The sequence below is a fragment of the Chelmon rostratus genome, chromosome 17 (genome assembly GCF_017976325.1).
Source record: "Chelmon rostratus isolate fCheRos1 chromosome 17, fCheRos1.pri, whole genome shotgun sequence".
In the NCBI taxonomy this organism is placed as follows: domain Eukaryota; kingdom Metazoa; phylum Chordata; class Actinopteri; order Chaetodontiformes; family Chaetodontidae; genus Chelmon; species Chelmon rostratus.
The window spans coordinates 9,830,657-9,842,955 of NC_055674.1; the positions used below are offsets into that span (position 1 = coordinate 9,830,657).

General features: G+C 41.0%; 2 protein-coding genes across 2 annotated transcripts; both read right to left on the reverse strand.

The window, feature by feature from the left end:
- Nucleotides 1-1,245: 1,245 nt before the first annotated feature.
- LOC121620407 (immunoglobulin lambda-1 light chain-like) lies at nt 1,246-4,795 on the reverse strand. Its single transcript, XM_041956445.1, has 3 exons — nt 4,665-4,795; nt 4,247-4,572; nt 1,246-1,797 (listed from the first exon to the last, which is right to left on the reverse strand). The coding sequence occupies exons 1-3, from the start codon at nt 4,702-4,704 to the stop codon at nt 1,432-1,434; spliced, it is 732 nt and encodes a 243-aa protein (XP_041812379.1). The 5' UTR covers nt 4,705-4,795; the 3' UTR covers nt 1,246-1,431.
- A 767-nt stretch (nt 4,796-5,562) lies between these two features.
- On the reverse strand, nt 5,563-7,643 carry si:dkey-282h22.5 (uncharacterized protein LOC107988040 homolog). The gene is made up of 4 exons (XM_041957790.1): nt 7,575-7,643; nt 7,184-7,277; nt 6,979-7,108; nt 5,563-6,220 (listed from the first exon to the last, which is right to left on the reverse strand). The coding sequence occupies exons 2-4, from the start codon at nt 7,275-7,277 to the stop codon at nt 5,941-5,943; spliced, it is 504 nt and encodes a 167-aa protein (XP_041813724.1). The 5' UTR covers nt 7,575-7,643; the 3' UTR covers nt 5,563-5,940.
- Between the last annotated feature and the right edge of the window lie 4,656 nt (nt 7,644-12,299).

The following is a 12,299-nucleotide window of genomic DNA, read 5'->3' on the forward strand; positions in this document are numbered from 1 at the left end:
ATGTGTGCAAAGTGCAGTTTAAGATATAGTTTGAAATATTCATGGAGGAATCTAATGTCAGTGTTTAGATGTTTAAAAATGATTGTGCACAGTGTATTGTTACACAGAGTGGCTCTGTGATCAGTTCACAAGTGTGAGAGACTCAATAACAGAGTTATCCAGTGTGTTACAGTAATAGTCTGCTGAGTCTCCCTCCTCGAAATTGTTGATGATCAAATGATAATCTGATTGTAACTTGTAACTGGGAAAGTGAGCTTCCTGCTGACAGATTGGAGGGTTTGGAGGATGAGGAGAGGAGGTGCTGGAGGAGCAATTTAATACAACACTGAAACTGAGAGTGACTGACAGGAGGAGGAGCTTTGCTTCTAAAATATTTTCAGTCTTTGTTTGACACTGCTCGGGTGGATTTCTCTGATTGCAAAGCAGGAAATACCCGAGTTATTGCACGTTCGGTGACCAGATAAACTTGTTGGTCTCATATCTTCTGTGCAGAAAATTACACCTTCTGCATTCATAATCGTTCTTCTGGGGTTGAAAAAGTGCAGTTTGAAACTGATGACATGAGAAAATCATCATCAGAGTTGTGTGTTTTTCCTGCTTCCAGATTAATGAGATTCATAAATTCAAGATTCATTTTCTAAATATCAGATAAAAACAGTAAACAGTGTTCATCTGTTGGAAACCATGTTGTAGTTGTGCACATAACACACACACACACACACACACACACACACACACACACTCACACTGGATCTCGCCAAAAGCTGACACTTGACCTCTTCATTTACATGCAGCTATAATTAAGGAGAGGAGGCCTGCAGGTGCATCCTGGGAAGAAAGAGAGGGAGGAGTAGAGAGGTGATGCTTCACTGGCGGAGGATGAAAACTCACTTTCATTTGTTCATTTTTTCTGAATTTTCTTCACGACTTCAAACATCTAAAACCAGACAGAGTGATTGTGATCTTTAATAACCAATAACAATTGATCTTTCTGAATAATATGCATTTTAAAGTCAGAGAAATATGTTTGTTCTTGGATTAACTGTCAGTTAATCCAGAAATTTATCAGTTAATTTATCAGTTTTTTAGTCATTAACTGGATTAACTGTAATTATCATTTAATTATCAGGAGAAAAATAAAATATCATCAAATTCCAACATTTTGTTGAACATTATTGTTTTAAATGATGTTTTCAAGAATACAAATAAATGAAACGGTTTTTCGTGTACTCAATTTTTTGTATGTTTATTTTTTATTGAATGAGTCTTGACAAATGCAGCAGTTGCAAAGCTGATACAACACCTCCACCTAACTGTCACAACATGTATTACAAGCATGCACACACATCTTTTCTAGCATGTGAACCTTGTAATGAGCAAACAGCACAAAGAGTAAAGAAGCAGCTTTGAAATGGTCATTCTGCTCCTCTGCTATTCTTCAGTGGGACAGTCTGACTTGTGGATGTTTTTCTCTGAAGTCTGGGAGCCCAAAGACACTTTACATGTGTAAACTTTATCCATGTTCCAGTCTGACGTCTGGATGGCCAGATAGCTGCTGATTTGGAAAGTGTGGTCTGCTTGCTGAACAGCGGTGCTGGTAGAGATCCCGCTGCTCACTGGACTCCCACCAGCCAACCAGCTCACATCTGCAAAAGGCACAGACTGACTGGACAGACAGACCAGAGCGGCTTTGTTGGACTGGAGCTCAGCACTGGACGGAGGGAAGACTGTCAGGACAGGAGGAGGGAGGCTGGAGCCTGAAAACACATGAAGGACATTCATCAAACAACTACAAATCTAATCACTCATTCAAAGCATGACAGCAACAGATTAGTTATTTGTTGTTTTGACAGTATAATAAAAATGATCAGATAATGTATTTTAAATCTAAACGTATTTACATCATTACCTACATGAGCAGAATTCATTTGTTTTAACAAAACTTATAAATCATAAGGTTAGAAATTTGATGATTAAGACATTCATAAAGACACCTTCTAATGGTTTTTGACTTCTAATATAATTATTTCCGTCACTTCAGGAAATTACAGTTTGTCAGTTGTCAGTTTGCTTCAGTGGTTTCTATTTAACAACCAAAGACAAGAAAAATCAGCCAATATACAATTTACATCAATTCAAAGTTATCTTTAAACTTTTTGTCAATAAAAACGGAAGTGCAGCAGTTTTGCATTGATATTGTCATGAAAATTATCGTCACATATGTTGTAATATACGTAGATTTTTCTTCATTTTAAAGTTTGTCATGAACTGTGAAAGAAAAGAAAAACACAAACTAGAAAATAAAAAATCCTCAACCCTCACTACACAAGTGGATCATTTGTAGAAAACAGTTCACATATTGTGATCATTTGCAGATCATCTCGTCAAAGACACAACCTGCTATCAAAGCTGATGTACAAATACAATTGTACAACATGTTAAATGGAGTTTAAACAGACTTTGTGTGGCTTCACATCTGATCCTCATATCAGTTCTCACCAAAAAGTTGTTCGTGACCGTTTCACATTGTCTTTGAAACCCTGCTTATGTCCTTTATATGTTCTTATCTTCAGTGTTTTTAGACACATTCTCTGTCATTAACTTCTTTTCCTTCACTTTCAGTTAATAAGACAAATGAAAACATCTTCATCAGTTGTCAAGCTCGTCATCATGATCTGTTCAGGTTGTACAAAATGTCCATCATCCAGTCTTTACTGATAAAGGAGACACAGTACAGACACAAATATCTCAGAGCATCAACTGGAAAATAATAAGATGTGCACATTCAGATGTAATAATATTTCCACATGTATGTAAATAACTGGTGAGGCTCTTTTTCAGCCAGTTTTGCTTCCTGACATTTATTTTGTAATTGTTGATCCCAACTCTTTCTGTCATCATCCAATCAAATAAAATCTTAAAAGATGAGTCACCTCAGTCTTGATACGTGTTTATTGTTAATAGTTGATTAAAAATGACATTGATTATGGGTGATGGGACCATGGAAAAATCCAAAAACAAAGAGAAATGCTCTCAGTGCATGAAAACATTCAGGACTTAATATTACAACTCACCATTTGCAGCCTAAATATTGAGCACATACAAGACACTAGTCAAATACTTACTGCTTATACTGGTAACCATCAGCTCAACCCTGTCTCCTAGAAATTCTGTTTATATCCAACTAACCTGCTGTCATAGCAACATTGTGGTGACAAAGTTATCGCTGCCTGGATTATTTTCAGAGACATAATTTCTTTGATTGATTTGATTGATTTGATTCTTTGCATCCAATCATAGCTTCTGGGGGACAAGGCTGGTCAGCAAAGGCAGCGGAGAAGACGACTGCTGGTGATTTAACAAGTCTTTTCTGAAGGAGGAAATGTATTCAGCACATTAGTGAGACCTCGAGGATACACACAATGAGTTTGGTGAGTAACTCTTGTTGTTTTGTTTGCTTGGTTACATGTAGACTCCACTGGGCATCTTTAAGATACTGTTGCATTTTGGGTAACAGCTGATAGACCACCGCTCCTCTTTTCAATGGACAGAAAACCAAAGAATTTGTTGCTGTCAATGGAATTTGACTTGTGTTTGGATTACAATGTTTATAACTGTATGGATTCTCTTTGTATCAAACAAATCTATCTTTTGTACACATGTCTAATAATTATTTTGAGACCTTGCCTGAACCTGATCGTTCACGACACCCCTGATAAAATATGATTGGTCGACAAGCCGTCATGCCCCTTCAGTCGTCCCCAATCAAAGTGGATCAATAACCTCACACAGTAGCCAGACATTGCTTATCTGGACATCTATATTTGATCGAATCACCAGCGAGTGTTCGGCTCAGCGTTGTCTTTAAATAAGCAACTGTTTGATCTGGAGCTGGGCTCAGATTTAGTTGGAGACAACAGTCGTGTTTACTGATGCTTTTTGTCGTCAAAAAGGAATTTAAACTTCAACAAACATGAAGAATTAAGGTTCTCTGGAGGTGCATACATTCTTCAGCTGTGGACGGGTGCAGGTTAATCTACATATAAAACCTGTGGGTTCAGACTGCACCATCTATGTAATACTGAATATGATTGTATGTGGCAATAAAGAATCTTCTTCTTCTGATTGTGGACACTGTTCTGTTGTTGAGAGTGTTGTTTGATGGCTCCGTCAGTTCACCAAGCCTAAAAAAAAGCAGAAGTGTTCAGTGAGGAGGTTTTTGTCACAGTGTAAATCACTGTGATACCTCCTCCTTAGCAGAGTTGTCCCATGTTTGACAGTAATAGACTGCTGAGTCTCCCTCCTCCACATTGCTGATTGTCAAACGATAATCTGATTGTGACTGATGAGTCGATGTGAACTTTGTAGATGAGAAACCGGGACCATAGAGTGGAGAGCTCGAGCCGTGATAAAACCTCAGTACAAACTGAGGAACTCCTCCTGGAATCTGTTTATACCAGCGAGCAGCACTGTTAGTAACAGTTCCCAGGTTACAGTCCATGGTGGCTGTCTCTCCTGTCCTCAGCACCACAACAGGAGGCTTCTGTGTCACCACCGTCACACCGCTCACACCTGGAAACAACAAGATGACGTGAAGTGAAGAGAAACACACAGACTGATGAATCCAACATGAGGTCAAAGCTGCAGTCAGTCAGCCTCCTTACATGTTAGAGCAGTGATGAGAGTGCAGAGGGTCCCCAGCATGTTGTCAGTGTGTGCTGAGAATGGCCTTGTAACTGGGAAAGTGAGCTTCCTGCTGACAGATTGGAGGGTTTGGAGGATGAGGAGAGGAGGTGCTGGAGGAGCAATTTAATGCAACACTGAAACTGAGAGTGACTGACAGGAGGAGGAGCTTTGCTTCAATCTGCATGCTTTGTCACATTTCTTGCTCGCTCATCTTCCGTGAAGGGAAATATCTTTAATTTCTCCATTCTTGTCAATATGTCATCATACATTTTTTTACTCTATTGATACCCTTCATTTTATCAACCCATCATGCTCGTGAGTTAATTTTGCAGCTGTCTTAAAAAGAAATTGAAATTGTTGTCGACATTACATGAACTTGGAGTACAGTGTTATTACACTATATTCAATACTGCTTATTTATTCTATGTTGTGGTTAAACACGGAAAGCACGAAACACAGAAATGTGTGACTCATTTTTTTCTCAGAAATTCATTCAAGTTGTTCAGAAACCAGTTTCCTTCCATTTTGCTTCCTATTTGGTCCATTCTCAAATTCTAGTCCTGTAAAGAAACAAATCAGGATTACAGAGAGGGGAAAAAGAAGATAAGCATATGGGAGAAAGATAGATATAGTTTTTCAATTCAATTCAATTCAATTCAATTCAATTTTATTTATATAGCGCCAAATCACAACAGAAGTTGTCTCAGGACACTTTACATATAGTGCAGGTACAGACCAAACTCTTTATCTACAGAGACCCAACAATTCCCTCATTCCCTCCCATTTTTCATTTCATATATTTTATACTTATATAGTTATATATATATTATATATGTATACATACATGTAGCACAATGAAAAGTGCTTTGTCCTGTATAAGCCTGTATAGTCCATTTACAATATACCACATGCTGCTGAATGTAAGTTGAAAATGAATCTATTTTTCATTGAAAAAAAAAAAAAAACTCAAATATAAACCATGTCCAGACACACACGGAGGAAGCAGCAGGATGACCGTTGACATAACTTGATAAATGCTGCCACCTTGTGGTTAGAAGTGGCTTTGTACAGAAAGGCAAAGACAAATCTGTCATCCTTTCTCCACCATGCATCAGTCAGGCTTATGTGACCCATTCTCACATCACACTCATCAATAGAACTATAGAAACTAATCATCTTTTTAAAAATATGTAAAAAAAATTTTTGTTTGATACATCAGCATTGATACGAGACGAAAACCTGGCAGCAACAGGACTAAACTCTCTGTGGCCCTCTCCTCCTCGCTCTGAGCAGTGTTGGCCCCCTGATAATGCCCCTGACAGGAGCTCTCATCTGTGCTCGCAGTGGAGACCTCAGACCAACGCTGGGGGGGGCCCTCTGCACCGGCCGCTGAGGCACAGTGAATCTGCCTTCCTTGAGGTCGTCCACAAAACCCTCCAAATGGTCAAACTTTGAGGTGAGCACCACCAGCTCATCTTTTAGGGAGTTAAACTGCCTGTAGAGGTCTCCCAGGGCATCTGACAGGGGCTGGATCCTGGACACACGCAGAGAGAGATTTGGGAAAGTACAAATCGGTGAATTTTTTCAGCATTCGAATGAGCAGTTAAAGAGCTTTGGCACTGTAACGTCCCACAAGGTCACATGAAATCGGAACATTGATAATTGGCGAAACCGAGAGGAGAACCGAGTCAAATTGGCAGCATGAACATGAAAGTCACGACATGCTGTTGAGCAAGAACAGCCCCATCATCTGCAGGAAACATCAGGATAACAGACAGAACGGAAGGCCCTTTAAAAAAAAAAGATGAAAATATTAAAATAGCAGATTTTTGGCCCAAATTAAGAAAGGACACAGAGACTGCAGTCCAAATGAAATGGTTACTCTGAAATGTTGACATGAAACATGCTCTTAGCTGCTGGCCTCATGGTGTGCTCCCTCATCTCCAAAGGAAAGGGCCAATGACTGGCAGTAATATCTACCAGAAACATTTCCCGTATTCTGCTGGCAAAATCTCCCTGTTGAGGTCATTTACAAAACAGAGTCGGCCTCGCGTGGACCAAAGTATTCGGATCGCGTGATTGGCTCTGACGGGTCAGTGGTCATGTGCAGAGCAACGGAAATTACATAATTCCTAACTTTGTACGACTGCGAGTGAACAATAACATGCTCACTGACATCTTCCCCTCGCACATTTTGCCTCTCTCCTGCTCAACTTTCTGTTTTCTCTTCTTGATCTTGCTTCTTTGTCCACCATCACTGCAAGTCACAGTCATTCAAGTCAGACGACCCACCTGTTGTACTCAGGTAGGACAGAGGCGTGGTCATTGACCAGCAGGTCTTTCACTTGGGTTACAATGGCAAATTTCCAGTTGTCCAGCACCTGGGTCAGGTTGGAACAAGTCTTGCCACTGGTGTGTTCTGCTGCAGACAGAAATTTTGACATTCAGCCTTTTTCATAATCATTTACAGATTGTGGAGAATCGTATCGTCCCTGACCTTTAGGGTCCAATCGTGAGGTTTCCTGTTTCCACTTCTGAGCTCCACATGTTAAGGTCATGCAGAGCAGGGCCAGAACCGCCCTCATCCTCATCTTCCTCACCGATAAAAAGCAGAAAAACAACAAGACGTGGGTGCTGCTGAGAAACAAGCGTGCAGGAAAGTGATGCCAGGAAAACTTGGACGTTTCGTAAGTAAGCAGACTTTCACTTGACGAAAACCACCTGGTGATAATGATAACATTTCACTTAATATAACTAATAATCTGCATATAATTTGCTTTTTTTCAGATTCATGCATATATGTGAGGAAATGTAGTCTACTCTTACTCTTAGCTTTAGTGTTGTGCAGGTGAAACTCAGTGCAAACAATCGAATCAGTTTTACTCTACCTTTCTGTTAAGCAGCGCCGGGCGTCTTTCCAGCTCGCAGCAGCAGAACGCAGTCTGCAGTATGATCCTTCAGCAGTTACACACTGAGAAAACATGACCTGGGCAGCGCTCTCTTATAACTGCCTCCCTAATCTCCAGCAGCCATTCCCCCCACCTGCTCCCACCCACTTCGGCGATGACACATTCTGTTCCTTTGCAGCATGCATGCACAGACACATAACATGGCACTATAGGCAAAGCTCGCCAAACACATGCTTTCCACTTCAGCCGATTCATGTCTTGCAGCGTGTGCATCTACTAGAATGATAAATAAATCACTGAGCCTGAATGGGGGGTCCTGATAATCCCCCATCTATGCTCCATCTATCCTCCACATGTCTTTTAGCTGCTGTGAGTGGTGGAGGGCAACTGCACTCCTTTATGGGCTCTGATCCAGAGGAGGTGTTTGATGTAGCCGTGTGGCTCCAGCATAGCATTCTTACTGCCTACTGTAATACAATCTGCTCAACATCTGGGCTACGACAGACCCAGCCAGCGATGGTCCCCTTAACTATCAGGGGAGACGACGCTGAAAAAAAAAGGAATGAAAACATGCATTGTTTAGTGTTAACCAGTTGAATAAAATAGACTGTTTTAGATTTTAGCCAGTTTTCCTCAGTCAGGGGCTGCTAAGTCGGCTTTGTTGATAAGTTCTTACATATAATTTTAAAACAGCCGTTATATGGTAACAAGGAAAACATACAGCCCTCAAGCGAATCCTTCACACCCACACCCTTCAGTCAAATAAGCTGCTGCCTGTTGTGCTCCGTAAGGTCACTTAACTGTATTGCATCTGTGCAATATCTTGGTGTGTATGTTCTGGGGTTTGAAGATCTGGGTGTGATGCTGCATGTTAACTGCGTTTTGCTGCTATACTGACTGTGTTCTCTCCAGTGCCCGAGACAAATTTCTCCTAAGGGAGACAGTAATGGCGAATTTAATGCAATCTAATGTAAAGCTGACATGAATCCACCTGTGATGAGTCTGGATACTTTCTGCTGAAATAATCTCACAATCTCTCGCAACACATTTTCTTTCGTTTCATTTCTAAGACAGATTTCTTCAATCTTTAATCTGGACAGTTTTGGGCAGGAAAATGCAGCTGGACCCTGAAGAAGTAAAAAAATATATTGTCACCAAAGCACATTTTCCTTCTTTATTTAAATACCGGGCAGAAGGAGCGCTTTTTCCTTGTCGGCTCTGAAATGAAATACCTTTTGTCGCAAGAAATTCCAGGCCTGATCTATTCCAGATCAGAGCTCCTTATTCAATTTGAAAGACTGTTAATGCTGCTGCATCCTGTGCTGATGTCTGCAGACAGTACTGATGTATGACAGGAGGTTTTCATCACTGCTGAAAAGGAATCTGCCTGGGCAACGATCCCTGCCATCTGCACCAGCTTTAAACCCATAGAGACTACATACTGTACTGCATGCTGTCAGAAGGATGAACAGCATGCCATCTGCACAATACATCTTCAGAGCTGACAACGCTACAGAATGAGTTGGATTTCATTCAAACAGCAGGAACTAAATGCTCCTAAAATCCAACCCCCCTAAAAGATTTATAAACAAGGAAACAGTAAGATTTGCTAAAGGAAAACTATCTAACACCCAACTGATAATGCATTCTGTCGACAATCAGTCACAGGACATTAGTCAGTTTGTAAATCTGGGATCTGGATTCAAAATTGACATTTAAATGTTTGTTTTATCTTTTGATCACAGACTGATCACAGACATTGATCGCTTATTTGCCGATACCACATCGGTGGAAATGTGCAGAAGCAGCAGAGCTGCGAGAGGAGATATGTGTCCGATGTGCAGTGGAAGAAATACTGAGCAACAAAGCTCCACTATAAAAAATCTAGTCTGTGGTTTAGGCCTCCACCTTCAGCACCTTCTAAATTTTCCACCCCCTACCCGAACAAGGGTCTGTATCCAATCCCTACTTTCATCTTTTGACTCTACCTCTTTATTTTCTATCCCCTACCCGAACCAGGGTTTGTATTCCCACCCCGCTTTTTCTTGGTGCAGTTGGTGAGAGGCAGGGGTAGATGATGGTAGTGTGGCAATCGGCAGTTACATGTGGCATCTAGGCCTGTGGTAGCATTGTAGCAGCTAACAATAGCTAAAGCGGTGAGAGTATGATAGTATCTTAGCAGTTAGTATTGGTAGCTAGCAATTAACATTAACAGTATAGGTGAATCTAGCTTTATTGTCTTCTTCTGTTCCTCTTAGCAGGTAGCGGTTAGCACGTAGCATTAGCTAAATGGTAGCATCGGAACTGTATTGTCTTCTTCTGTTCTTCCTAGCGGTTAGCATTAGCATTAGCAACAGTTAAATGGTAGCATCGGTACTGGCCACTACCTGGAGCATCTCTGGGTCAGTTGAACGTGGCGGTGCTGTTTGGATTGTGTAGGAGCAGTGTGAACTGACACTAGGGGGGGTGACTCTGGGACGCCGGAGTTCACTGCCTAACCTCCTGGAGGTGTAGTGGGACTAAGTAGGCGAAACACTGTTGAAGGGAGGTTTCCACCTGATGACCCCCAGAGACGTGTTAGGAATCACTGCTCTTTGGCAGGTATAGAGGCAGATTAGAGCTCCAAGGTTCTTCACTGAGAATGAATCCTCTTTTTGAGCACAAGTATCTTGTGTTTAAATTAACTAACTAAGCCATGCATCAAAGTATTCCCAAAGCACAAAAGGATAAGCAGGAAAAAGTAGAAAACACTCATTATGCAGCAGAATGACCCCTGTTGCTGTTATAGTGTATTATTGGATTATTGTTGCTGATTATTTTTGTAGCATATTATAGTCAAAATAAAGCTAATTTCTACTTGTTGGAGTTATTTATGAATGTAAATCTTTAATCTTCACATTAAAACTACAACTGGCAGATAAATGTCCTACTTTTTCTTCTGAATTGTAGTCAGGTAGAAGCATGGAGTAGCATAAAATGGAAATATTCTTGTAAAGTAGAGTAGAGCAGTGAATACAGGTACCTGCTCAGTGTGTATCCACCTGCAGGCACACCACCACACACATTATTCTGCAATGCCACGGAGGCAAAACCCATGAAAACTACTTGTGTTAAAACCATTACTAAGTATGCACACAAAGTCATCTGGAACGTCAGTGATGAGTGTCACAAATCACAATTTGTCTTTGGGTTAATACACATATGGAAACAGATTTATAGCAGCGCTAATGCCCAGCCTTATAGGCCTTATAGGCCCCATCTGCAGTCCACCACTGACGTCCTTCCAGCTCCCTGCAGCTCAGTCCAGCACAGTCAGAGGAAAGAATGACAGCAGCGGCCCCGCAGAGCCAGAGAGTGAGATAACCAGGCCTCTCTCTGTCTGCTTTTTAACTCACCGTCACATTTGTTCCCTCACATGCTGCTTGTTATTGACACAGCGGCTCATCCCTTCGAGGACGGTTAAACCGAAATTTATCAGATCTCATATGTCAAAGTGAGCCGCCAAACAGAAGGTACACCATGAGGATTCTCATGTTTCCTACTGAGCCACATGACTGTCAGTGTTTATAGAGGGCAAGAAATGAGTAAGAGGATGCTCAGTTTTTATCTTAAACACTTTGAACAATTACCTGACAGTAGGGATCATTTAGAGTCAGTTTCACACTTTGAAAGAGCTGCGACAACCCTGACCTGACTGTGATGACAGTTAAGATGGCTCTCCTAACTAACTGGACTAAACGGTAGAGTGGATGCATCATTGACTGAGTTTGACATGAACATACAGAAACAAATAAGACCATTCTGGAGCTGCTGGAAGGTGTTTTTCTCCCTTGTTGCTGGTTGGCTGCTTTCTGCCTCCAGTGTTTGAGCTAAGCCATGCAACATTAACAAGCCTGGATCAGCTTCTCTCACTGCCACAAAAGAAAGGTGCTTCGAATCAAAGCTGCAGCAGTGAGACAGAAGCAGATTAGCTCATCGTGCCAGGACCTGTCAAATCACTTTTTGTTTCTGTGCATGTTACAGACACTCATTATGGGATATTTATGTTTTATGTGCATTATCATAACATGTCATCATTATCAGCTTTTCTGCTTTTTTTCAGGGATTATTTTCTTCTGAACGTGCATCAGAACAGTCTGGGCTTTCTTAACTCTGTTGAGATGATTCGTGGAAACTTTGATTGATCTTCTTTTATTCCAACTGGCAAAATAAAGTACAGTTCGTAATACCAGGGCCAGCTGGTCTGTCCTTCTCAGCCAAACAGCCTTAACTATGTGAGCAATGAAACTGAGAAAAACACACACACACAAAAAAAGTAATTAGCTCACATGATAACATACATTTTCCTGATGTTGGATCGAATCTGCATTGAGGAACTTTGCCCTTTTAAGCAGGTAAAGGCAGTGTCTCTAAATACTGTGGTATATATGGGTAGTCAGGGCAGAAAATATTACTGCTCTTGCTGGCTTTAACCGGCTCAAGCAAAAAGTGCTTTCTCTTACTTGTTTGAGTCCTGAAGAGGTAAAATTATCCAGTTGTTTAAAGCAAAGATCAGGAAAAGGTCTGAAAAAAAAAAAAAGAATTTCATGTAATAGATTTTTGATCATGCTGGCGCCATGGCAAGGATGGCACTGTTGGTCACTCGGCTGGTTGGTTCACCACTTTGATTTGGACTGAAATATCGTCGCAATTACAATTCGATAG

Bases quoted from the DNA above. Each gene is read 5' to 3' on its own strand.
- LOC121620407 (XM_041956445.1), bottom strand. From the start codon at position 4,704: ATGCTGGGGACCCTCTGCACTCTCATCACTGCTCTAACAT. The intron at 4,573-4,664 runs GTAAGGAGGCTG...TGTTGTTTCCAG, and splicing joins TCTCATCACTGCTCTAACAT to GTGTGAGCGGTGTGACGGTG. The intron at 1,798-4,246 runs GTATCACAGTGA...ATGAGTGATTAG, and splicing joins ACAACTCTGCTAAGGAGGAG to ATTTGTAGTTGTTTGATGAA.
- si:dkey-282h22.5 (XM_041957790.1), bottom strand. From the start codon at position 7,277: ATGAGGATGAGGGCGGTTCTGGCCCTGCTCTGCATGACCTTAACATGT. The intron at 7,109-7,183 runs GTCAGGGACGAT...TTCTGTCTGCAG, and splicing joins CTCACGATTGGACCCTAAAG to CAGAACACACCAGTGGCAAG. The intron at 6,221-6,978 runs GTGGGTCGTCTG...GCGTGTGTCCAG, and splicing joins GTCCTACCTGAGTACAACAG to GATCCAGCCCCTGTCAGATG.